At 40.1% G+C, this 26141-nt stretch overlaps 1 protein-coding gene across 2 annotated transcripts in view; it reads left to right on the forward strand.

The window, feature by feature from the left end:
- Cv-c (RhoGTPase activating protein) overlaps nucleotides 1–26141 on the forward strand; it is a 565606-nt gene that overhangs the window by 421619 nt on the left and 117846 nt on the right. For both annotated transcript variants that reach the window (XM_076322424.1, XM_076322425.1), the window contains exon 9: nucleotides 23994–24065. In XM_076322424.1, the coding sequence (XP_076178539.1) occupies nucleotides 23994–24065 (72 nt within the window). The remainder of the gene's footprint in view (nucleotides 1–23993; nucleotides 24066–26141) is intronic.

A 26141-nucleotide genomic window follows, 5' to 3' on the forward strand; every position in this document is an offset into this window, starting at 1 on the left:
TGGAGTAATATTCTTAGGTAAATAATTCAGAATTAACTTCCAAAGATGAAAGATCAGGTTCCTTGTTCAACGATTCAAGAATTTTAAATTTATACCTAGCGACACATTTATATTTTATGATAATCTAGTATTCCTAACGTTTTCTTATCTCGTAATATAAAATACCAAGAATATCATTCGATCCACTATTGTCGATTACTATTTTTATCCTTCGAAGCACAACAGAATAGATTCGTTTCGATGTTCGATCCTGTCCTCTTAGGAAGTCCATTAATTTCCCAAGTATCGTTCCATTATACTAATGAAGTATTAAATATGTTCATCTTCTTGGAACGCGTTCAGCGTAGAAGTGCAGCGCAAAAATCATCGAAAAAAGGCCCTGTGAACTATGCAAAGAACCAAACCGGTTCAGTGGGTCCCAAATCTCCATAGGGCAGAACCGAGTTTCCATTTTTTTTTCCCTCTCGTTCCTTCTCTCATCCTTGTCACCGTGATGGCACACCTCGCGTTGCGTTATCTTAGCACAGCGAGCGGTAGTGTCTTTTACACCCTGCTGATCCGCATATTTGGTCTCCACCATTCGTTTCCGAGCCAGTCGGCACCTTTGCCTAGCATAATGCGCAGTTATCTCCCGAAGGAATCGTGGAAACCAAAAAGTGGGCGTCCTTAGTGTTCTTGTCCCTTCAAAACTTCAAATAGGACGGATATCGTAGGAACTTTATTTTATTGGAAAATATTTGACGTTATTTCCAGCTACATTCGATCGAAATCTATTTTGATTATTCTAGCTTATTATTCTTTTCTGTTAATGAATATCAGATAATACGATAAGTATATTTGATTACTCTCTTCTTAATAGGTATTGAAATTAGGCACGTCAGACTTGTTATACGCGTGTTAATAAAGTGTAACTAATGTTTGAACGATTTTGTACGCACTTATATAACGATAACGTATTATAGAATGTTAGATCAGCGTAACTACAATTTTACATTACTATAAAATAAAGCTGCTGAGTGGATAAAAATTGTATAACTTCCCTCTGAATTGTTAGTTTCCAAATTCTTAAAATTGATTACGGGCGTATGTTGAAACGACACTTCTATTTCGCTTGGTTGTTGTATTTTGTACAATATTTATTAACTCTTGCTATTACTTCATCGCCATTTCTATTAATGGTCCCTTACCTTGATAAATAAGCGAGGGGAATCTATGGGAGCAACACGATACGTCCGCATCCTCGTTTTTGGATCCTCGTCGGAATTTATTACTAAAATACATTTTCAGAAATCAAAGTAAGTGAACTTTATGTTACGGAGGGGACAAAAATAAATCAGAAATGAAGTAGACTAATGCTAGAAAACCGGACTCGCGGATGGAAAGTCCGAGTAGTTACATTAATATGAAAGTAAATTTGGACAACCACCAAAAGTCATAAAATAAATGTACATACAGACATATGGAGGTATACATCGTCGCGTGTGTATCTACATTTCTCGTCCATTTACTTAATATATGCTAGACGTAACAATATACACATTTATACCTACGTTTCTCTCCCATTTTTCTCACATTGTTTGACTGTTCCGCAAATTTATTCTTACACTCGTGCAACCACTTTGAAACTCCCAAATGTAATTCGAATTTCGTAAAGTGTATCTATTGTAGTTCATTACTCATTTATTTTTGTCCACCGTATTACGTAAAAGATAATAAAACTTAGATCAAAATAAATTACACGTTCTCCCAACAGATACTACATAGGAACATCCACATTAAAATTGTTCTTAATATTCCAATGATTTAATAACATTCCAATATCAAATACACATATACCATTATTATTACTACTTTTTATCAATATACATATAATATACAAATATAGTATATAGTATATAATAATATACAAATATTATTATATACTATAGACGTATTTTGCACCTTGTATTCTATCTTTACAACATATTTTCATTAAGTTTAATTTATTCCTCGGTATCCTACTGTAACGAACGAAATAAACATCTTTAATCTTATTCCCAATTTTCGACAAGAACACGCGTCCAAAGGTTAAGCAGCAACACGACTAAACGTTCGATAAATATCGATTCATCCAACGAGTTCTCTCTCGACATAACCTAAAAACTCAACGTATTACGCAATCGGTGATCGAATAATCATGGGGCACACACTCTCGGTTCGATTTTCTCCGCGTAATCGTCCCACGATCGCTCGAAAATCGATCAGAGTGGGGGTCTACAAAACCGAAATTACGCGGCGGTCTTCACAGGAGGGGGCTAGCAGGGGTCGCGCAAGAACCCGTACGCCCGGTAAAAGACATTTATCGTGTCTTTGGGGGCCCATTATCGACGCAGCCGAAACGCGACGCGACGCGTCGCGCCACTCCACGCCACGCCAACAAGCGAAACGGCATAATGTCCCTGGTTGCGCCCCGCTGATCAGTTTTGAGTCGTCCGTCACTGTGCTCACGGGGGCCACCGTCGGCTCGGGCCCCCGGCAAAATACCAGCGGAATTCGTATTCCGTGTAGCCGAGGAGATAAATCTGTGCCGGCCGATGGCAGCAAGGATGAGCCCAGAAGAAGGATAAAAAGAGGAGCGACCGAGGGGTGGACGGAGAGAACTCGGACGGGGGGAGGGGGGGTATGAGGAGAAAAGGAAGAGCCACGCCTTTGTCCTGGTACGTCCACCGATCTTTCACCAGGAAGATCCAAGAAAAAGAAAAAGATCGCGGGGCCTCCCCGGGTCCCTCGAGCCGTGTACGCGCGGCTCGGCGCGGCTTCGTCGATACGCTTGTTCTTTTAAAACGCAAACTACGCTCCCGTAAGCTATCGGGGCCCGCGGGATTTTTTTTCTCTTTTTTTCTTTTTTTTTCTTCCTTTCTTTCCCTTCCTCTTTCCTTTTTTTTACTCCACCGAGGGGCGGGTTTCGAGCATTTCGTTACGCCGAAGTCATCGTTCTCGGTTCCCCGAGATACGTGATGAAGTTTAAATTGGCAGTGGTGGGGGATTGTGGGGCTACGGTCAAGCTGGCGGACATTTTACTTGTCCTTGATGATGGTTGATAAGGTGGAGTGAAATGAAAGGGACACTTGGAGGGACACTTTATTGGTAGGTGGAGCGGAAACAAAGCTCGGACTGAGACAGTGAAGGGTCCGCCACGGAGAACCGGGTATCCACGGTTTTTTTTGTGAAAATTAGTTGAGCGGACGGGGATACCTTATTTGGCTCGCGGTAACACGAAATTTGAAACGTTCGTAGAATGGTACTTGCGGTGTACGCTCGCTGGATGTGTCGATTGTGCTACTTTCGGAACGATCGTGGAATGAAATTCAAAGGAATTTTTCGATGCACCGAAATTACGGAATTGCGCTCGAAATTATTAATCGAAGAGTACCGTTTCACATCGTGGGGTATTCAGTTGTGTACAGTGATATTCGAACGGTGATAATGTGACAGTATCTGATAAACGTGTATCGATATCTTTTTGACATTTCTTCTTATCTCGCCGATTTTTTTCTAATCTCTTGATTCGAAATTGAGCCAACATTGTTGAGCCTCGTTGAGTAAATTACAATCATTAACGAATTTTACTTCTGGTTTTATTACTATGAAGTTTACTTACTCAAGATGCATTGCTCCGAACAATTACAGCTATGCAATTTGAACTTTCTTTAAAATATAAAATTTGAGCAATACGATCGCAAATTTCAAAGAAAAAAAAAAAATGAATTTTGTATCATTCTACGAAGTGTAAATAAGTAGGTATTTGGTTAATAATTCTCACTCTTCGAGGGACTGACAGCAAGTCGATTAAACACACGAATTAAAAGTGAAAGTTGATTTCAGACATTGCTGCTTCTTTGGAAATTTCCTCATTTTTAGCGTGACAGGAATCGCGATGTTTCTTTTTTCGCGAGTAAAGTTGGGTTCTCGTGTTCCTTCAACGTCGTAATCGCCTTATAGAAGTTAAGAACCGACTGATCCCTTTCATATTTCGCAACAACCATCGACAGGAACATGCACCTTTGGATCATCCAGTATTTACAAACCATGCGTGTGATTTACTTTAATAAAGTATCGTATTTCAGTATTAACGGTTCCTTTTTTCTCACATTATAGAAACCGATAACAATAATAGTTCGAACAAATTGTTTTCTAACTCTTTCGAATCAATTTAAAAAAAAGAAATTCCAATGCAATTAATCCACGATATTGAAATTTGGTTTATCTTTTTATATACGATAATTATTCGCCCTTTCCCTCGAGAAGAAATTCAATATTTTGAAATTAATGATCGTACGAAGAAAGTCGAAAATTTCGTTTCGGTCTCTCGTCCCACCTATATTTGCTCGATTTACCCACAAGTGGATCCACAAAAATGAAGTATGGCTCATCCTTGGCCCAAAACAGCCGAGGGGCAGCGTCACGCGTTTGTGAGTTTTTATAATCTCAGGGTGAGCGAAAGTTTACGTACAAGCGTATTAATTCATCCCTCGCGAGGCATAAATCATTGCCCGCCACACCCACGCCGGTAATGGATTTCGTCGCCTGCGAACGCATAATTCCGGTTTCACAAATGATAGCTCTCGCGCCAAGTGGTTGGCGTTCGGGAATGGGGTAGCGTTGTAGTCGGGGGGTGTAATCATTCCACGCAAGCTGCTATCGAATGTACTTCGAAAATCGACACGACTCTCCTTAAAATCCAAGTTTCCAGGAATGGAAAGACTTTTGCGAACAAAAATTAGCTAATAACACTCTCACGTATCTGCAAGATTAAAATGATACAGTGACGTGTACGAGGTAGGGTGTAATTAACGATACGAATTGCGAAGGCTGGTCTAAAGGATGGAATAAAATTCTGACAAGTCTCGATTAGGTTTGTGAAGTCATTTAAATGAAAAATTAAGGAAAGATAATCTATCCGTACTAATTGTTATCGTTTTGATCAACTTTTGATCAACGTGTCTGTCTGTATATCATTTAGTGTGCTTTATGATACAATTAATTAGATTACCTAGATCATCGATGGGTATTTTCTCTCTAAATCAAATACTCAAAGAGTTTCTGGATAGTTGTTCTAAACAGGTGCCAACATGTAAAATTAGAATAATTTTGGCAAAATAAATGGTACTTTTTTGTTACGATTACAGCTTGGCTGTATTTGTGTCAACTGGTTGGTCAAAGTAGATTTAAAAACACACTGCAAATAAAATTCTATGTAAAAATAATAAGTCGTGTACAAATGATAATAAATCTATAAATCATCTTTCGAGAATAGCCAAAGTTTGGAATATTTTTCACACGGAGTCTCCAAAAATTCTACAAGCACTAGTTAAATGGAACTAAAAGTAATAAACGAACAGAGATGCAAAAAGTGATTCAAAATTAGGTTGAACAAAGTGGACTGAGAATTGGCGTTTTAGAATAATATTTCTTCGCTGAAAATAAACGAAGCGTTCCTGGTGATCGAGGGCACGTCAGAACCTTGGCGCACGCGAGAGGGTGTGGCAACCACGACCGAAGAGGAAACGCACGTTCACCGACAGCCCATGAATTTCCGGTCCATTTAAGTCCCTGAATCGCAACGAAACCGTATTGTTTCGCGTCGTATTTTAACGTTGCTTTAAAATTTCCATTGCACCGCGCGTTGGTAGCCGATTCCTCTTTACAGTCAAACTTTCAAACATCGTATCGACGAAGAAGAAACGATATCGGTGAGAATTGAACAAATTCGATCCTCTCTCGACGAAAATCCACTCGAGAGTTCCGAACGAGACGGGAAATTCACTCATGGAAGCTGATATTCAAAAAATGTTTCGCGTTGTAAAATTGACGCGTTTTTTTCAATTTTTTACGAACGTAAAGTACCTCTCAACGATCGAGATCGACGACGCAGTTGAAAACGAAACGCGAGACGATCGTTTGGCGCTCGTGACGCCGAATTCGAAACGAGAATCGTTTCCAGAACGCGGTGCGATCATACGGAAACTACAGGAACTCATTAGAGTAACGTTTATGCAATGGAAGGTCGTAAACAGCGTACAACGTTGCCATATATCACGGAACAAAGGTTGAGTTGTCGAGGAACGGGGACGAATTGCAAAAGAACTTTCAGTAATGGGCGCGGGTAGATAATCTCGCATTCTAGAAGCGGTAATAAACCAATAAAAATGATAACTAAATATCCAGAACAGAAACGCTACGACGTTGCTTTACCTCTTTCCGATAGCCTCGCCTTACGCTCGTCGCGTTCCTTTGTTTTCCGTGAATAACATTCTAATAAAACTCCCAATCGGCTCGATAATTCTCGAGACGCTAGAACTGGCTTGTCTTTATTGATTATTGGCGAAAGAAAGACACAGACGCGACGTGAAAATTGAGCAAGGTTGAGGAACCGTGTCTCGGTGAGCTCGGTTAAAAAAGATTTCTCGGAACTCACGTAATTCGCTTATGATAATTAAGGGTTGTTGAAATTTTAATGAAACGATCGCTAATCGAGGGGGGGGGCCAAGGGTTCTTTCTAAAATGACAGGGGACCCCGAATTACCACGGGGTAATTTTCAACCGCATTCTTTCGCGCGAAGTGATTCTTTTCTTTTTGTTTTTTTTTTTTTGCACGAAAGAATACCAATCTCGTGCATTATCGAGAGAACCACAGGTAATTTTTGAAAGTTTGCACGGATATTTAATCCCATTATAATTCGCCCACGCTAGCAACGACCGCGTTAGTTGCTGTAACGATCTGTACCGAGGTAAAGCCGATAGCCTCTTTTCCTCGTTGTTCTTCTTCGCCTCTTCTTCTTCTTCTTCTTCTTCTTCTTCTTCGGTATCCTCCTTCTCGCGGTTCTACCAGTTCTGGTAGACTCTGAAGTTTCATTGTACCAGAGAATTCTAGAATTCTCAGAGAATTCTAATTCATTGTACTAGAATTCAATCGCTGATCGTTCACGAGAGCTGGTCACAATTTTTCGACTAAATTCCACCGGGACGAAAGTAGGACAAACAAGCATTGTTTTTCAGAACTTTCACCTTCTACCTTAACAATCGCCAAGAATAAATATTAACGGCTCAATCGCTTCGGTTTATTCCCCCGGTCGTTTTTCTTCCTTCGTTTTTCATTCCTCTTTCGCGTAAGTGGCTTTTAAATCGTACAGTTTTCAATATTTTCTACCCTTTATCGTCGTTAAAATTCACTTCGAGGTACATTAATACCGTGTATCGAATCGAACGGCTCGTGTTATATCATCGGACAGTTTTTTTAACGATGCTTCGATCCGGTGATAAAGAATTTTAATCAACGATAAATATTCTTACGTATGCCCGTTCAGAAGCATTTCTTCCGCGAGCTTTCTCCGTAAGAAAAAGTAGAAGGTTGCGTATTCGTAAGTTGTTTATGAATTGTTCACGAACAAAAATAATTTTCACGCTCGGTGGAAGGTTCATCGGTTTCACGGTTCTTTATTACGGTTCTAAAATATCCAACAGTTGAAAGTTGCTGTCTCTCGGAAGAACCCTCTCGCCGTGAAGAAGAGAAGAAGAGAGGGAGCGGTTGTACGTCTTCCTTTATGTTACTCTCGGGGATTTGAAGGCAATTGGAGGGCACTTAGAACCGAGACACTTCATTTGCATCTCTATAAGTCGCAGACGTGCATCTACATACGTGAATCCGAGACAACAACACGGTGCACCGACGCGTGTTTTTCTTGTATCGTCTTCTCTCTGATTCGTCGTGGTAAACGATGAAGAAATATCCGTGGCGAGATGATTACGGTGCGTCATACGATCTTTTAGAAAAGAACGTTGAAAAACTCATCGAGAGTACAATAAACCGAAACGCAGAAAACTTCATCGTGGAAGATCGGTTTATTTTTCTTTCGAACGAACATCAATTGCTATTGAACTGACGAATGAAATCACGAAGAACAATACTTCGATCGATACTTAAGATTCAAGTATGAAGAATAAGAACATTTTTCACGACTGAAATATTCGTTAAAGATATTTTAAAAGTTGTTGAAGCCATGTAAAATTTCACGGAATTGTTTTATCATTTTTCTACATAATATGATAGAGCTTGATAAAAAAAAAAAAGAAATTGTACCACAATACCAATAGTTGAGTAAATAATTCTCGTAGACGAATAAGTTAAATAACTGGTTTTTCCTGCACTACTTCTATATTTTGTATTTTTCAAATTAACATTTTCACTAAAGTGAAACCAAATTAGAGACGAATCGTTTAAATTGTACGTACATAATTTTACTAATCTTTTGGTGTAAAGCGTATTATCACATGCGTTTCACAGATTTTGTTAACCTCTAGAGTCATTGCTCTAATCTATCCATTATAAAATAAAAAACAAACCCCTAATACCTACATACCCTCTAACAGTGTCGTTCTCAACTTCTACAACGAGTATTTCTCAGCCTTAATCCCAGCCAATATCCACCATTAGAACGAGTGAAATAATTTTTTCAATTTCATTTAAAAATACCATGCACTTAAAGATTAACCTATATCAATATTAATTGAGTTCACTCGAATTGTCAGTTCGAGCTGTCCAACTCTCCAAAAAGACACTATACGCGTTGACGCGAGAGAGTTGCATACCGATAATGGGGCCCCATCGACAATACCTACTTGGCTCTGTTCGGAAGGCGAGTCCTCGAATGCAAGGACGCAGAAGCAGCGTCCTGGCGACGTATGCAAATACCTAGTCGGGGCGGGTCGACGTTGATCTTGTTTCAGTCGACTGTATCGTATGATTCCTCGAGCGCGTGGCTTTTCACTGATTCTCGGGACAGACGTTAATTAAATGACCCGAGAGCCGATGGGACAACGCGATCGACAGCGGTCGCTCGTTATCGAGCGTGGTCCAGCAGGCTTTTTGCATTCGAAGCGCTGGCCACGCATCCCGGCTGATTAATGCGGAAGTGTGAACGCGAAGACGGCGTTGCTCGATTCCGAACTACCACCGGCTCTGTTCGTTCCGTTTCTCCAACAACGACCCGCCGTGCCTTCGTTTGTACTTTGTTAGCGAATTAGAGAAAAGTTCACGTGGCTCGATCGCGCAACACCGATTTATAACGAGGGCCAGGCCCCATCGAAACTCCTCGTTTTCCTCAATCTTCGACTTCCACGTTCGGATGAAAGTTTATTCAACATCTTGGTATTTTCGTGGTATTGAAGAGAGTTGGAACTAAGAGTATGTGAGAATTGTGTTCTTTGACGTTGAAAATGTTTGAGAGTTGAGACAAAGAGTATGGAATTGTGTTCTTTGACGTTGAAAATATTTGAGAGTTGGAACAAAGAGTATAGAATTGTGTTCTTTGGGGTTGAAAATGTTTGAGAGTTGGAACAAAGAGTATGGAATTGTGTTCTTTGACATTGAAAATGTCAATGCTATCTATTCGTAACCGATTTCGAAAAACCTTCAAAGTGATATCATTTGCTTTTTGTATATCTCTTTTCATATAAGTTTTCAAGCCCACCTTCAACTTTTTCACGCATAAGTCTATAATTTATGGCCTATTAACAGCATGTACGGAGACGAATCCAACGAGCTAAAACAGAAGTATTTTTAATAAGAAAAAGTACCAAAAAATGTATAGATTTATAAATAGAAAAATGAAAGATAACCTTGAGAACTTGCCTCAAAGAAACCTATACAAAGACTCAAATATCACTACTCAAATATCCTTCGTAATCGTATCACCTAAGATAACAAAATTTTGATTCGTCCACTAGTAATTAGAACAAAACTTAATTTGGTCAAATTAGTCAATCCACCATGTATCTTCTATACCCATACATTGTCATTCTTTCATTTCGAACGGACTCACAAAATGATCCTTAACGCCAAATTTACAGAAATTGTAACCACAAGACGTTATTCTCGTATAAATAAAAATTCATCTCGTTCATTACTCTCATATATATATATAATTTAATAATTAAAAATGAAAGAACGTTGACTTGCCGTCAATCTGTCAATTTGTTAAAACAACGGAGACTTGCTCCTTGCGGGAGCAAATATTTGTACGGTTAAAAACGTTTCTGAAACGGTTTCGAGGGAACGGACGGTTCGTTGGATTGAAATTTTAACGACGCCTTATCGATCTCTGGCCCCCGCGATGCAGCGCGCCGCTGTCGAAAACCACGCGGCCGTAAAGCGACGAATAAATTTATAGTCTCCGGCGTGGAAAGGAAACGGGCGCTTGCGTAGGAAAATATTTGGAACGGCCGTGTCTACGTTTTATGCAACAGGGGTTAAACAGGAGTTTATGGGCGACTTTTGACGTCAGAATCGAAGTAGGTCGAGCATTAAAAGCTGCGGCACGCTCGATGGAAGAGTCACGGGCGAGGGAACGTCCCGCGGTTTATATGCGACAGACCGAGACTCGAAGGGCGAAGAGGTGGAAGAGGCTGTTCTCGCGTCCGTGTCCCACAATTTCGCGATCGCGGCCGATTGTTGCGCAGATTCTTGCGCGAAACTGTCCAACAAATATCTTTTTGGCGTCCTTCTGCGTTGTTTCTTGTTCGTTTCTCGACGTAACAGCGATCTCGTGCTTCAACTCGACGAAACAAGTCTGAAACTCTTATCGAGACGAAGGAGAAGTTCTCTACGAGATTCTTAAGCTAGTCGTTATTTATTGCTTCTGTTTCGTTGATAGATTTTGAATTTCTTTTTTTGCGAGTAGTCATTTTATAAAAGAAGTAAAGAGGACGCCTAATTTGGAAGCTTTTACGTTCGGAGATAAGAAATATTTTCAAAGGGTTCGATAAAGGTGCCATTACGAGATTTTTGTGTTAACCATATTTATTAGCAAGCTTTTTTTCTATTGTAGTTAGTGTATTTTTAATTTGTGTCTTTTTTTTAAGTAATTGTGTCCCAAAAAATTAAAATAGATGACCCAGTGAGGAGATTTTAAAATTATACAAAGTAAGAAATATTTGCAAGAAATACTTATAAGAAATATTAGCAAAATATTTAACGAAGGTAAAAGTACCATTTAAGATTAGGACGTGTCAAATATAGTTCAAGACATTTCGTGAACAGAAGATAGCTCAAACAACGATCTTTTCATTGTACCATCGAAATCGATCGTCGACGAGTTCTGTGTGAACATTTTTTCGACCAACTATTCGAGATCTCGCGGAAGAATTTAAATGTCCTGGAACGTGCATCGTTGAAACGACCAGAAACGGTCTTAACTGTTCGAGGAAAAACAAAGCGAACGTAATCTCGACGTGTTGTTCTCGAAATCGTGTCTCTTTGAGCTCGAAAGAATTTTGAAATCTCATAGAACCGCTTTCGCTCGACTTGTGACCGTATTTCGTCTTCGTATCACCTATTTGTCAGGTGAAGGACGTTCTCTTCGATGAGAACCTTCTCGAGGCACCGTGTCTCCACGTTGGAAGGGAAAATAAAATGAAACAGAGCACAGGGATGCTGGATACAAGCTGGAGTTGCTCTCGTGTATTTTTACGGTGATATTACTTTCGTAGGAAGTTGCGAGACGTTCTTTGGAACGGGGAACAGAATGTTCCGCTGGATGGTAGACGTCGATTGAAAGGAGAACGATACCGGATCCCCCGGGAACGTTTTATTGCTCACCGAGAGATAAGATAAAAAGCTTGGAACGAATTTTTTTACTCCGCCGTTCTTTAATTAATTAAATTCAAGTACTCTCGTTCGGTCGATTGATCGGTTCGTCGTACGATGCTTCCTGGATTCAATTAAGTCCATTAAGTTTGTAATTTATAAATTCTAATCTTGGGGATTATTAACGTTCAATCTCTGGATACATCGTTACCGTGAGCTGAAAGTTTTTCCCAGTGAAAGGAAGAAATTCTTCACCCTGTCGGAGACTTCCACGAAAGTGATTTTACTTTCTTTAATTAGTAAATTGACTCGTTAAGGTATTAAATAAATTGTACGGGGCAGTTGCACGTTGCAGTCGGGAATTACTGTAATTAACCGCGAATAGAAAATTGAAACAGGACAGTACACGAATGTTTACATTTCGAGCTATTTACGTAGAAATTAATAAATTTAGAATAAACGGGATGTGCAGAGTCGACGTAACTTTGACCAAAAATGTAAAACTTGTCGAAACGAGTGGCGGTTTCTTCAGAAGCGGTGCAATAATTTGTATAATTACCAAAATGAAAATATTCGTAAAACAAATTCTCCGTTGGCCCGAATTAACGATCGTGTAATACTTTAATAATAGCCAAGTGTTATTAATAGTTTGGGCTGCTTTCAGCCGTCCATGAAGTGAAAACATTTCGTTCCACAAAAGTGATATTTCGTTCTAGATAATCGATGGGATCATTGTTAAGGTTTTTACAAACGTGTTAAATTTTCAGAAATCATTATTGTGTGTTATTCGTATAATTTCTGAATCTATCTATAAAAAAACAACAGAGAAAGAGAGCCTAGTGCAATACCAAATATTATTCTTCTAGATGACCGAAAACATAATTTCTTTGATTCAATATGCATTCGAGTTTATTTCCAATAAATAAATTATTGGATTCTCCTTTTTTGATTTCATTAAGAAATGTAAGAAAATAAATATATTTATGGATATCACCCACGCAACTAAATCATTAATATACAATTTCTTGTGTACTTGAACTACATCCTTTATTTTAATAGGTTTTTTTATAAACTTATTTTTCATTCTTTATAAAACTTTACTCACCTCTGCTAATGTATCGTCAAATATCACGCGACCACTGGTTTAAAAAACACCTTTCTCGATCGTAATCTCCCCAAGGAGGAAAGGAGAAACGAGTTAATGTTAAAAGAGGAATTTCAATTCTTGGATTTTATCCATCATCGATGTCACCGATATATCCTCAGCTATCGGAAACTTAAACCTGTAAATCACTCTACGATCAAGCAAAGTATCGAGTCACAGTAATAGTCAAAGCTGAGCAAAATTTAAAAAAAAATAAACACCTCGTACCCCTGATTCCTCCAAAAAAAATTTCAATATACAAAATTAAACACCTTGCATTCGTAACTCCTTCGATAATTCCAATTTGACACTTAGAAATATTTCGCAACGAACAAATACAAAATTAACCTTCTAAATGGAGGCAAATCGCTACACATTGCTCCAATTGTACACGTCGCTGTCCCTTTCGATAGTATCGTCGAATATCTCGACGACTGCTCGTCGAGCAATATCCTCGATCGCAATCTTTCGAAAGCAGGGGAAGGTTTAATCTCAATGGAGGCCTCGAGCAAGACGAATGTCCTCGAGTAATTTCTAGGTACCAACCTGGATAAGGGTATCCCGGTAAATTCCGAAGAACATCGTAGAAACGGTCTAAAAATGTTTTTCGATCCCGATAACCGATCCGGTTGTTCGCATCGCGCTGGCAATTCGGTCGGAAAGTGCAGCCGCTTTGCCGGTTTCTGGATTGGCGCGTCTGGCCGCCGTCGCCTCAATTGCGTAAAAGCAAATCTCCTTACGAAAGGCCCGCGCGGTGTTACACGGGCTGCGGTGCCCGGTACTCCTGCAGCCTTTTATTCCGCACGAAGTGACACACCTACGTGCCCGCTTTATTCAGAACGTAGCTGGAAGTCTCTACCGCTCGGCGACCTACCGCAAAGCCGTATTATTCCGACGTCGTGGATTTCCGTGCCATCCGTCTTTCGGCGCGGGGTACGCCGTTGCGGTTCACGACAAACGCCGAACGATGAATCATCGAATATACGCCCCTCCGAGCGCGCGAAATTCTCGTCGCGTGTCGCGCGAAACTCGATCGGCGTCGACGCATCTGATTGCATTCCTCGCGTGTTACCTGACCCGGCGCTATTACGGGGACTACGCGTTCGCGAGTCACGAATTTACGGAAATAGAGAGCGGGCTCGTTCGTGGTACAATTATCGGGATACAATGGTACCTCGATAATTGCAGGAAATTGAACGAACATCCGCACGAGTATCGAGATTCGTGTAATCGTCGAGGTATTCGATCCGGAAAAAAGGAATTCTGGAGGAGGTTGGTATTATTAGTTACTTCCTTTAGGTTAGCTCGTTGGTGAACGAGGAGTTATAGATACGGTGCAACGAACGAGGTTACTTTTAACGAGGTTCTTCAGGGGACACGTTTTTCCTTGAGAATTGAATGCAATCTCAGTGACGTAAAGTGAAATCTTGAGTGACGTAATGTAAAATCGTTTGTGGTACAATTATTGAGATACAATGGTACCTCGATAATTGTAGGAAATCGAATAAATATCGAGATTCGTGTAATTGTCGAGGTATTCGATCCGGAAAAAAGGAATTCTGGAGGAGGTTGGTATTATTAGTTACTTCCTTTAGGTTGGCTCGTTGGTGAACGAGGAGTTATAGATACGGTGCAACGAACGAGGTTACTTTTAACGAGGTCCTTCAGGGGACACGTTTTTCCTTGAGAATTGAATGCAACGAATCTTGAGTGACGTAATGCAAAATCGTTCGTGGTACAATTATTGAGATACAATGGTACCTCGATAATTGTAGGAAATCGAACGAATATCGAGATTCGTGTAATTGTCGAGGTATTCGATCCGGAAAAAAGGAATTCTGGAGTAAGTTGGTATTATTAGTTACTTCCTTTAGATTAGCTCGTTAGTTAGCGAGCATTTATCGACATGGTGCACCTAACGAGGTTACGTTTTGAGATTTCACTGGGCACACCGCGTTCGTTGTCTAAGTACATAATGAGACGAATTTCGAATGGTATATTTTAAATCTTCAAAAGTCGTGTTGGACAGGAATAAATTTTTTTTGTACACTTCTGCAACCTTTATGAATCCACAATACGTGTACGATCAACGTGGTCAGATCTATTTAAGAAACTTTATGGTGCTAGAATTTAATATTTAGAACAAGTGTAAAGTAAAATAAATATAAAACATTCCACGAAATACCTACCTCCGTAAAAATAGAAACACGTAGTAAAATACCGCATTGTTTGATTTCTCGCGTTGCCAAGCGACCCTTCCATTTATCAACAGAGTGCAACGAACTCGGTACACGAAGGTTCGCGTGCAATTACCGAGGTTACGTTTATCGAGGTCCCACTGCGCATACGGTGTTTTTCATTTAAGAACGCAACGCGCCTAATCTCGAGCGATATATTTTCAGCTTCCTGGGGTCGAGTTTTTCCAGCCGATTTTACTCGAAACTTCTAATTACAAACTGTGTATAAATTGCAACCTTGATAAATTGGCAAACTCCTCAAGAATTCTTGCCTCCTGTACATTAATTGATCGAGGTTTTACCAATAAACAAGTAGGTTCTGCTAACTCAGCGAACTTTGCTTCAAACGCAATTACATTCTAAACGACTGGCTTCAGAGTATTATTTAGAGTCGGAAAAAAATACATTGCTGGAAGATGATTAGCGAGACGACACAAAGGCAGAGGGTTATTTCGCCGAGTCCACCTAACCTCTACCTTTAACTCTCTCGTAGCCTCCGCTATCGCACCATACTCGATCCAACGAGGCGAGTCACCGTAGAAAAACAAACGTTCGTGTGGAATTCATGCGATAGAAGAAAACTGGCTGTGAGCTTGGTCTTGTTTTGTCCATACGTCGATCACACGCATTTGTTCATACCTGCTGACTCGTCTCGTTATATCGAGTATGCATATTTCGCTCTGTTTCAACGCGTACTAGTTCCTCTCTTTGTCAGGTGACGCGGTTAGTGATATAACCATTTCGACCAATAATACACACGTGTTCGCGCAGGTGTGGCTAATCCAATACGATCAATCGTACCCGCATTTCTTCCGCTTATTAGCTTTCCAGTAATGCACAATGCCAATAGACGTGACCGCTTTGGTCAATAGTACACTGCAATTGAAATTGCGTGTCAGAAGAGGGGGAAGCCACTGCAACCAATGGGATCCACAATCCTTAGTCTCATCTTCTTTCCAGCTCCAAACAGTACTTACGTAACAATTATTTTATCGACAGGACATCCTATGACGAATATATAAAACAAAAAATTTTTTTTAGAAAAGTCTTTCGTTATTTCGTCAGCGTTGCATATATAATAAATGAAAAAGGAACTCCTTGCAATAGCTACGCTATTAAATTACTTTTTCCTCGTTGTAGATTTATAAAATTTAGATTCGAGAATACGAGTCTACCGTATTTGATAAAGTTGATCATTTAAACGAACAAAGTATCTCGACAGGTATCAATGGTGATTACAAAATTCTGTTACAACCTTGCATAGATTCACCCGTTTTTATGGAAAGAACCTGCGATCGATTGAACTTCACGACCGATAACGTTGACGGACCTAACCAATTACATTCATAGTTAATTTTACGCTCGTTATCACGTCGACGGTTTACAGTACACTCTGAAAGGACACGATGCTTTTCATTCGAGTTCGTCCACACACAGTTTATCGAATCCTTACAAACCAGCAGAAAAATCTTTCCATCTACTCTTTGAAAGGATCCTGGCGGTCGATTAAACTTTAATTAAATTCCGAAAGTCGATAACGTTGTCGAATCTAATTGCATTTTTTTCTCCGGAGGACTGTAAGTTGGTGGAAAGGAGGTGGAACCGATGTTTTAAATAAAATGCGTCCTTTTCATTCGTGCACGCCCACACAAATCGTCGAATCCGGTTACAAAGAAGCTCACGGAATGTCCTGCCACGCATTCGTTAGAAAGAACTTGGAATAAATTGAATTTTAATTGAACTTCAAAGAAAACCCTTCCTTCGATGCTCGGGAGGGGAGCCGAAGGATAGTGGTGGACAGAGAAGTTCGAATCGCGCTTCATTGAACAGAAAATTCGGGAGACCGAAAACTTTTTATAGAGCAGTCGAGAGATCCTTTTATTTTCCAGGTGGTCCCGCGGCGAACGTTAAAATAAGACGAACTTGGAAATAAAAGGATCGCTTTGATGTTCCATAAAAAGCTCTCTACCTTGCTTGGAATTGATCTCGCAGTACGACTTGGAGAAATATCTCGTGAATATTGCGGTGGCCGAACGATCGCATGAAAGATTTATCGCAAACGTAAAACCGAGGGGAATGATTAAACATTCGTTGAACTTGGAAACGTGATTTCGAGATGAAAACTATTTGTACAAACGATGAAAGGTATGAAAAACACTCGTTTCAAGGGACGAGGAAATATGATTAGGTTTTTCTCGTGTCTCCTACCGTTTAGTAATTATACCAATCAACGCATATTTGAGGTTAGGTTTCGAAACAAAGCTTCGGCCGCACCTCGTCTCTTCGCGCGGTCCATTCTCTCGCATCTCGTCTTTCGCTATAAACGAATATTTACTTTGCGCGTATAGAATAGCGCAATCAGTGGGCCGCGAGAGGTCAGATAAAAGAATTTAACAAAGTATTTCTCCAAATATACCGACGTGAAACAAAATATCGGCCACGTGCTTCGTAAAGTACAGACTAAATAAATAAATTGTACTAACAAACTATAATAGACCGCAAACAACCCGAGTAGCCGTAAAAAGAAATCTTTAACGTTGGGATTGCCAGTTAAGTCAATAGTCGTCTTCTGGCAATAAACAGAGGCATTTATCCGAGTTGTTTTCAAATACAAACACGGCACGGGAAAATTTAGAAATTATTTTTCCGAATATACCGACTGGAAGAAAATATTGCCCGCCAACTTCGCACAATACGGACTAAATCAATTGTATTCTTTCCTTGCCATATTTTTTGTTCGAATTCACGAACCATACTGCAAATAACCCAAGGGGCAGTGAAAAGAAATCTCGAACGTTGCCATCGTCGCTCGAGTCGATATCCGTGCTCCCATAATAAACAGCACTACCCCTTAAATTGTTTTCAAATTCAAGCGAGACATCACAAAATTTGGAAAATTATTCTTTCCCGATATACTCTTGACGAGAAACAAAAATATCACCCACCAACTTCGTAGAGAAATTATACAATACGTTGTGCATCACTCTTGCCATATTTTTCGGTTTATATTCGCGAACTGTACTACAAATAACCCAAGGAGCCGTGAAAAGAAATCTCGAATTGCGATCGTCACCGAGGTCTACCTCTGTACTCGTACAACGAACAAAGCCAAACTTAGAGTCGTTTTCGAATACGAGCAGTGCAAAATTGTGGTCCAAGTTTCCTCAATTGGGCCATCCAATCAACCTAATGAAAGAGGACTCGAGTGTGGCACCGTTCCGCCAATTAATAAACTTCCTATCGACACCTCGAGGGTGAAAGGCTCGATTAGGCTCCAATGGTGAAGTGTCTGTCTCCGTTTCTCACCTGTGTCCACGCTCGTCTCCATTGAATTTCGCGGCGCGAGTTGAATCCACGGCCGCGCATTCCGCGCGATCTTCGAAAACCTCGCGTTCGTAGTCACGATAATTAATCTACGGGGAACCTTTAAAGGTTGCAATCGATGGCGACTACCGCATACTGTCGCGCGCCACGGACGCGAGCCTCGACGACGTCTGGAAAATAAAGACGTTAACCTCTCTGTCTACCGGCAGCCTCCGGCTAACGCGGACCTGTGTAAACCTGCGAACAGAGGCATCCCGCTGCTCGGGAAATCGATAAATTCACCGTCGCGATATCGATAGTGATAGCTACCAACGTTTTATCGCCGCGTGCGATTCGCGATCACGTCGATACGACCGCTATGAAATTCTCCTTTTCGTCGTCGCGGCGGGTGGTCGACGCCGCATCCCTGAAACCGTGAAACCGCGCTCGATGTTGTTTCCTTGTTTCTCTCTTGCACCTATTCTCTGGTTGTGGGTGGGGGAGTTGAAAAAATCCTAACGTTTTGCAATAATTCGTCTCGTACGAGAATTGTCTACGGGAATTGGACGAATTTGTTGCTTCGTTGTTCGTTGACTCGTTCCTCTTGCTTCCCGCGTTTCTTTCATTTGAACGCCATTTTCGAGAATATACGTCCACTGATATTTTTTCTGGGTGGGTACTTTTATTTGGTACAGTCAAAGGAATTGTAATTACATTGTCAACCGTTAACTCGGAAAGTTTTCCAGTGATGATTTTCGTGTAATTTTCTTTTTCCTTTAATTAGTCCTTGGTACACACCGGTGTAACGAGTCGTGTCTATAGTTTTAGTTCATCGTGCATCTTTAGGTTTTTTTAAGCTACATAAGTATGATAAAGGGTTGTAGTACTTCTGTGTGATTAATTAATATGATAGAAAATTATACTGAGTTAATGAATATGGTAAACAATTGTATCGAGCTAATAGATATGGTAAAGAATGATATTGAGCTAAGAAAAATGACAAAGAATGATATTAAGCTAGTAAATGTGGTAAACAATTATACTGAGCTAATAAACACAGCAGGAAATGATATTGAGCTAAGAAAAATGACAAAAAATGGTATTAAACTAATAAATATGATAAAAAATTATATTAATTTTACCCAAATATTTCAAATTTGTACAGTGTACGCACAAAAACGAAATCTCTCAATTTTTTACCTCTTACTATCCATTACCCTTATTTCGTGTGTTCCCCGGTAAATGGTGTTCGCATCGAGTGATCGCAAAAAAATTAAAGAGGTCCGATTTAGATGACCAGTGCGCATTAAGCAACCCGTACTTACTTCTCCAACGGCCATCTTTCTGCAAATTCGCTCGCGTCGAGACCCGTTCCTTTTTCCGACCGGACAAATCCCCCGTGGGAATTTTTGCGCTGCGGCCAATTAACCGCGCCGCAGAAAGAAGTACTCGAAAGCCGCCTCGGCGGCGTTGGCAGCGTGGAAATGCACGACGATTCCGCGGCCCTTTTACACGCCTGGTCTGCGGACACTATGCGGAAGACGGGGCTTTCTGCTCGTTGCTGGTATGTAAATTTCGCCGGGTCCCGGGGTTAGGGGTTGAGAATACACACGGACGCTCCGAAATTAACACGCTGACCGCGGTGCGGGCATTTCGCGAAATGTCCTCTGGCGCCACGTTATTACTTTGTGGCCTGATCAAGGAATAAAGAATAAACGTCGATCGGTGGACGACCTGGAATTTAATTTTCGAATCAAATATTTAGCTTCGTGGTTCGTGAGATAACCTACTCAGTGTTTGTAGATTTCACCGTAGGGATGGGCAAACATTTATTCTACAACCTCTGTCTACGTTAAGTGTAATTACTTAACAATTGTTTCAAGATTCCGGATACTTCGTTCGGATATAGTAACACGATTCTAAATATTCTAAGTTTCTCCAGATTATCGAACAATACACGAATTAGTGTTTGGCTATATTTCAGAATAGTGTTAAAAAGTTATTAACGTGACACTTTATAAAAATTTATTAGCAGATTTAACAAAGTACTTTAAAAGACGTAAATTGCAGTCTCCTGCTACTAACGCTTCAAAAACAAAATATGTCAATCGACGTCTCTTGTTATATTAGTTATGTGTTAATTAAGACGTGGGTCTTCTTTGCTCCGTTAACGTGTCAAGCGCCATGTTGTACATCTGTAAAACATAATAGTCTGATACTAAGCATAAAAATCTTAAGATTACGAAAAATAAACAATGTAGTCGAATGTTTCTATTAATATTAATAAACACGGTAATTTAATCGCATTAATGGAATTTGTGAAAACGTATAAAACAGAGACGAGATCTTCTACCACAACTACCGCTAAATGTTAACTTTCGTAATACAATTTCTAACGCCATATCTTCCAAACCACTTTGCATCGTCTTCGTAAAGTTTTTATTATTCTCCAACTTCGGACACTCTTCAATTTTTTCTGCAACCTGTGATGAAATGTTCGAGTGGCTCGAGTCGACGATATCGCGCGACGTAAACAAAGAGGTAAACAGACTGGACACTTAACGCGATAAGTGTCACACGATAAATTGTGTTAGAATCGTTTCGTTTCCCTTTTTCGGAGCAGTATCGGAGCAATGTTGTTCCAAACGTTTCTGTCTGTTTCTTATCGGACCCTCTTCAGAATACTCGTATTCCCAAAACAATTTTCAAACGTGGAAGTAACTGCTTTTATAATTTCTCCTCGAGCATTGTCAATATTTACAGAACGAAATTATTCCAAGGAATACAAGATGCAGAAAGTGAAGCTTTCAAACCGTAACTCGAGGAAGAAAATTGTGAAATTGCCGAGAATTTGAGAGCAGAATAAAGAAAATTGAAGAAGTCCGAATATCCGGAGAACGAACGAATCGATAAAGTGGAAACTTCCGGATAGTGAGGATTTTGATGTACGTGACACGTGTTACGATGCAACTTCCTTTCGTTAAATGGTAGAAACTGATAAAATACGTTGCTCTTTCGTTACCCGTTCCAGTCAGAAAATTCATCTGGACGAGCAGCGTATCTAATCTTCGACATTAGACGAAGCGATGCCAAATAGGTTATGAATGAGCATAGTTCGGTAGCATTTACGTCTTATCGTAAAAATGTTCCATTGTTCAACGCGCTTCTCGGAAGAGAATTCCCATTCTGTCCTTTCCATTCACGCGTTGTTGTTTACACGAGATAAACGCGACACATTTTCGACGATATCTGCGATCGATTCACGCGGAGAAACGACTTCCGTGAAAGGAATCGTTACTTATATAATTGTTTATCGCGTTACCGATCCACGAAACCACGGAAAATAATGTACTTTTGGTAAACGGTTAAGAGGCTCTCCGATACGTTTTAAAATTACCAGAATAAAGTGTCTATTAATACATTGTCGGAAAGCTTTTTCGTGCTAACTCACGATACTGTAATACATCTTGTTTCGTTTATTTTTAAAATCAGTTGCGAAAAAATCGAAATTTCGGTGCTCTCGGAAACATGGAAACACATTAATTCTTTCCAAAAATTCTTTCCTACCGTATTTTACGATATTAATAATCATAAAGCTTCCGATGAAATCTATATTTCATCGTTTCTAAGAGATCCGTGTAACACGAAAACGCGATTTTTCTTCATGGAAGTGTTTTCACCTCGTTCCATTTCTAAAACAACGAACAGTTATGTTGTCAATACCGATCAGATTACACTTCTACAAAGTTTACAACATTCAAATTTTTCGGTTGCTGAACTTCTAATTGTTGTCAAACATTATCCGAGAAGCTTCGATAAAAATGATTCTTCGAACCGGTGTTAACATCCACTTTTGAAACAAAAAATAGTCACGTTAACATCGCCTAAACTTTGATTACTCAAAGTTAAAATTTCTCCATGTTCTGCAATGACCAAATTTTACATTACTGATAAATACTTTCCGAAACGATCCGATAAAAATGATTCTTCGATTCCTCGCCCTTAGAATCGCCCTTTCGCGTTCGAAGCAAGTAGTCACGTTGTCGACATCGCTCCAATTCATCGAAGTTTGAAAATTTCTTTCCCAACGAACATTTTCCGAGCTACCGATACTCCAGCTCGATAAAAATGACAGCCTCGAGCCGTGGCGAATATTCTGCTCGAAATTCCAGCTCGACGATCGATCGTGTCGCATTAAATCCTCCGCGTCGCGAATAAATGTCCACCCTCCTTTTAGTAAGTTCCTGCGACGCCTTCAGCCCTCCGTCTAGCCCCGGTTAGCTCGCGACGCATTCCTTGCGCGGTGCCACGGTTGCACTTGCAACTTTTTCGCGTCCCCCCGTTGGTTGCAGTTGGCCGTGGTATCTCGTTCGTATAATGAAGGGCGACGTTTCGTCGCGGCAACCGCTTTTTCTGACCTAGCCCAGACCTAACCCAGACCTTCATTCACCAAAGGAGTCGTCCCGCGGAGCTGCCAGCGAAATTCCCCCATCTCCTTGCCCACTAATGATCGGAATGTTTGTTCATGTAAATGCGGATCTCCCGCTCTTTTTTTCGTCAGCAGTGCTGGAAACGAGTTTATCACGAGCGCTGAGCGAATACTGGATACATATATCGTCGTCGATAGCGATTTCGCTGCCCGTTAGCCATTAACGAGGTGAATCAGCGAGGAACACTGCCTCTTGTCCCGACGAGTCGTTCCCGAGACGTTGTGCTCGTAAGTGCGTTTGTTCTATATTTGCCGATCAATATTTGCGTATTTAAACACCCCGTAGATTTATTTCGGAGACGATTGCCGCTGCTAATTACTCATGCATATGGAAGAGTCTTAAATACAGTGGCTCCGTCGAAGTACCGAACGTTGGACGTGGTTTGCGCGGTACGATTATGTTTCTTCTCCGTTGGAAATCGGCCAAATTAACCACGGTATTGGTGGGCATGATTAAACGATCGATAACTCGATTCTGGATGTACGGTGGAAAGTTAAGTGTTACTTAACTTTATACTTAACTACATTAATTCTACAGTGTTGTAGTTGTATTCTACAGTGTCTTCTGGTTGGATAAGAGTTTCGAGTAGACTGTGTTTTTTAACCGAACGTGAGATGCTTGAGATAGTATTCTAAGGACAAACGGTATCTTATTTTTCTCTGGATGAAGGAGAAACCTTACATTGCAATATCTTTTAGTTTGACCAATGAATCCGTATTTACAAGGTTTCTTTAAATCGTTTCTAAGGAACACAATACTTGTAAACTTTGAAGTAAACTGTCGTTACTGTTTCAATAAATGTCGAGGATATTCTCAATTATGGAAACCGATGTGGTCGTCAAAGTGTTGAAATTGCAAACAAGTTTCGAAACTTGTCACACTCCGCGAAGGGAGTTCACGAGGGAAGATAAGAGTGGAACAAATTTTCTAATTTTTAAACAGCTCGTCATCGCACGGGTTACCGCAAAGAATTTACGGTTGTCATTCCACGACAAAGGATTAGAGTCACTTCCATCAATTTGAACGACAACTGGTGCGACGTCTACAAAAATAACGCGGTAAAATAATGGAGATAATCTATTAGCAACCTTGAACAGTCGACAGATTCTGTTCTGATTATAACGAGATAGTAAGATGGAGTAAGAACGACAAGTTCGGATATTATGTATTCTGATTGTCTTCTCCTTTCGTTGCAGAGATCGAAGCGCAAGAGGCTTGCAAATGGCTGAGGGCAGCTGGCTTTCCGCAGTACGCGCAGATGTACGAGGGTGAGTCGATTTTTTTCTTTACGGTGTTATAATTCAGAATGTTTGTACAGTATCACCTTGATCACCACGATCAATTTAACAACAAGCTACCCAAATGTAACGATTTCCTTTCAGTATGATTACATTGCCACGTGAATTAACCGATAGAAGTAAACAGATTATTCGAAAAATTAAAAATTTTCTCTTCGTTATTCAACACCTAAGTAGCCGTCGAGTAGAAATTAATAATACCGTACCCGAGAAACGTGAAGTTGAAATTTAAATACAGATCCCTTTTACTAAAACTCGGACCACTGGTGTATTCTCTTTTTATAACCTTTTCAACCTCGCTTGTTAGTCTTTTGTTATTCTCTTTCGTTACTTTGAGTTCTCCCAGTTTCCACCTTGTAATTCTGAAAATAATTTTACTCGACGAAGGAGCTTCACTTCCAGTTTTACATACTTTGCCAAAGGAAGAAGACATGTATAATAAAACGGACACGAATCCTTCGCGATCCAATTAAATGCGTCAAACGTACTCGTAATAATCTGAAAGCATGGAATGAAATCCTATCTCTAGATAAAATCTTGAAATCGTTCGAACATCTGTCGAATTACTTTTTAAACTCTCCAAGTTTTTGTATCTTTTAACACGTTGACTCGTCGATATTTTCCGTGTTTAAAGATCTTGAAAATGAGGTAAAGAAATTGTAAATTCGCCTGTCACCAGTAACCACTGTCACATTCAACGCTTTAAAATATTCCGGATGAATCGAAACGATTTTTAAACGATCAGAACGAAGAACGATCTCCAGCCAGGTTGAGTCCTCGTTATTTTCAACAGTTCCAATTTACCGAACGATAATCGGCTCGAGCTCCCGTGAAGTTCTGCTTAACGCCTATATATTTGAAAATATTCACGGTCCGAGCGCGAAGTCGTTGAAAAATGTCAGACATCGTCCAGATCGGGGTGGCGAGATTAGCCCTTGAGAGAACTTTGACGAAATTCGAGCGCGCCCCCTTGTTCTTCCTCGTTCTTCTCGTCTCTGGAGCCATGTGGTTCTTTTCACCGGGGGCCCCGCCATTTTTCGTTCACGATCGGTCACGTATGGCGAAAAGTGTGCCATGGCAGTGCTGTTGTCCGCTCGAAAAAGGGTACACCCTCTCGAGAGAGTGTCAGCTTTCGGGACTCGAGGCAAACAGGATCATTAGCTCGAGAAGGATTAGGATTATCCTGGAATGCTTCGAATAACTCGAGGATCAGCAGTTGGAAAGAATTTTGATTTTTCCTAGTGGATAGCTTTACAATTTATTGTAAAAGTGTCGTGTCTTTTTACAATTCTGCCATTCTGCTCGAGTTTATCCTCTCATTTCTATCCACTCGCCACTTGCAAAATTTACTTATTAATTCTTATTCGAATCTTCAGGCTGGCATATTTTTCACGACTGTTCGAAACGATAAATAATTTTTATTTTGATTTACTTGAATTGTAAAATTTTATTGCAAATTGTACGAATAGAAAGTTGACTGTACGACCATCATATCCATTCGAAATAATGTTCGAGGAATATTAAAAAGAAATGTATTAAAATCGAATAGATTCTAGAGGAACAGTAGAATGAAATTTTAATTTTGTACCTTCTGAATTATGTTAAAAGTTTTGCTTAATGTATAGATTCTATTGTGATCCAAATAAGATGAAAATCTAACATGAAAAACTATCGATTGGGAAAGTCGATTGTGATCCAAATAAGATGAAAATCTAACATGAAAAACTATCGATTGGGAAAATCGATTGTGATCCAAATAAGATGAAAATCTAACATGAAAAACTATCGATTGGGAAAATCGATTGTGATCCAAATAAGATGAAAATCTAACATGAAAAACTATCGATTGGGAAAGAAGTTATTCTCGAACTGTGTAGATTTTTAAGAATTACACGGAATAGATAAATATTATCGTGCCCAGTTTCACACAGATCGATTCGATTCCAAAGAAAAATCACGTGTGGTGAAGCACACCCGCTAAGCAGTCATATGAGCAACGCGAGCTCGCTTCGAACGGAAAGGAAAAAAAAAAACAGTCGAAGTGTA

The sequence above is a fragment of the Ptiloglossa arizonensis genome, chromosome 10 (assembly GCF_051014685.1).
Source record: "Ptiloglossa arizonensis isolate GNS036 chromosome 10, iyPtiAriz1_principal, whole genome shotgun sequence".
Lineage (NCBI taxonomy): Eukaryota > Metazoa > Arthropoda > Insecta > Hymenoptera > Colletidae > Ptiloglossa > Ptiloglossa arizonensis.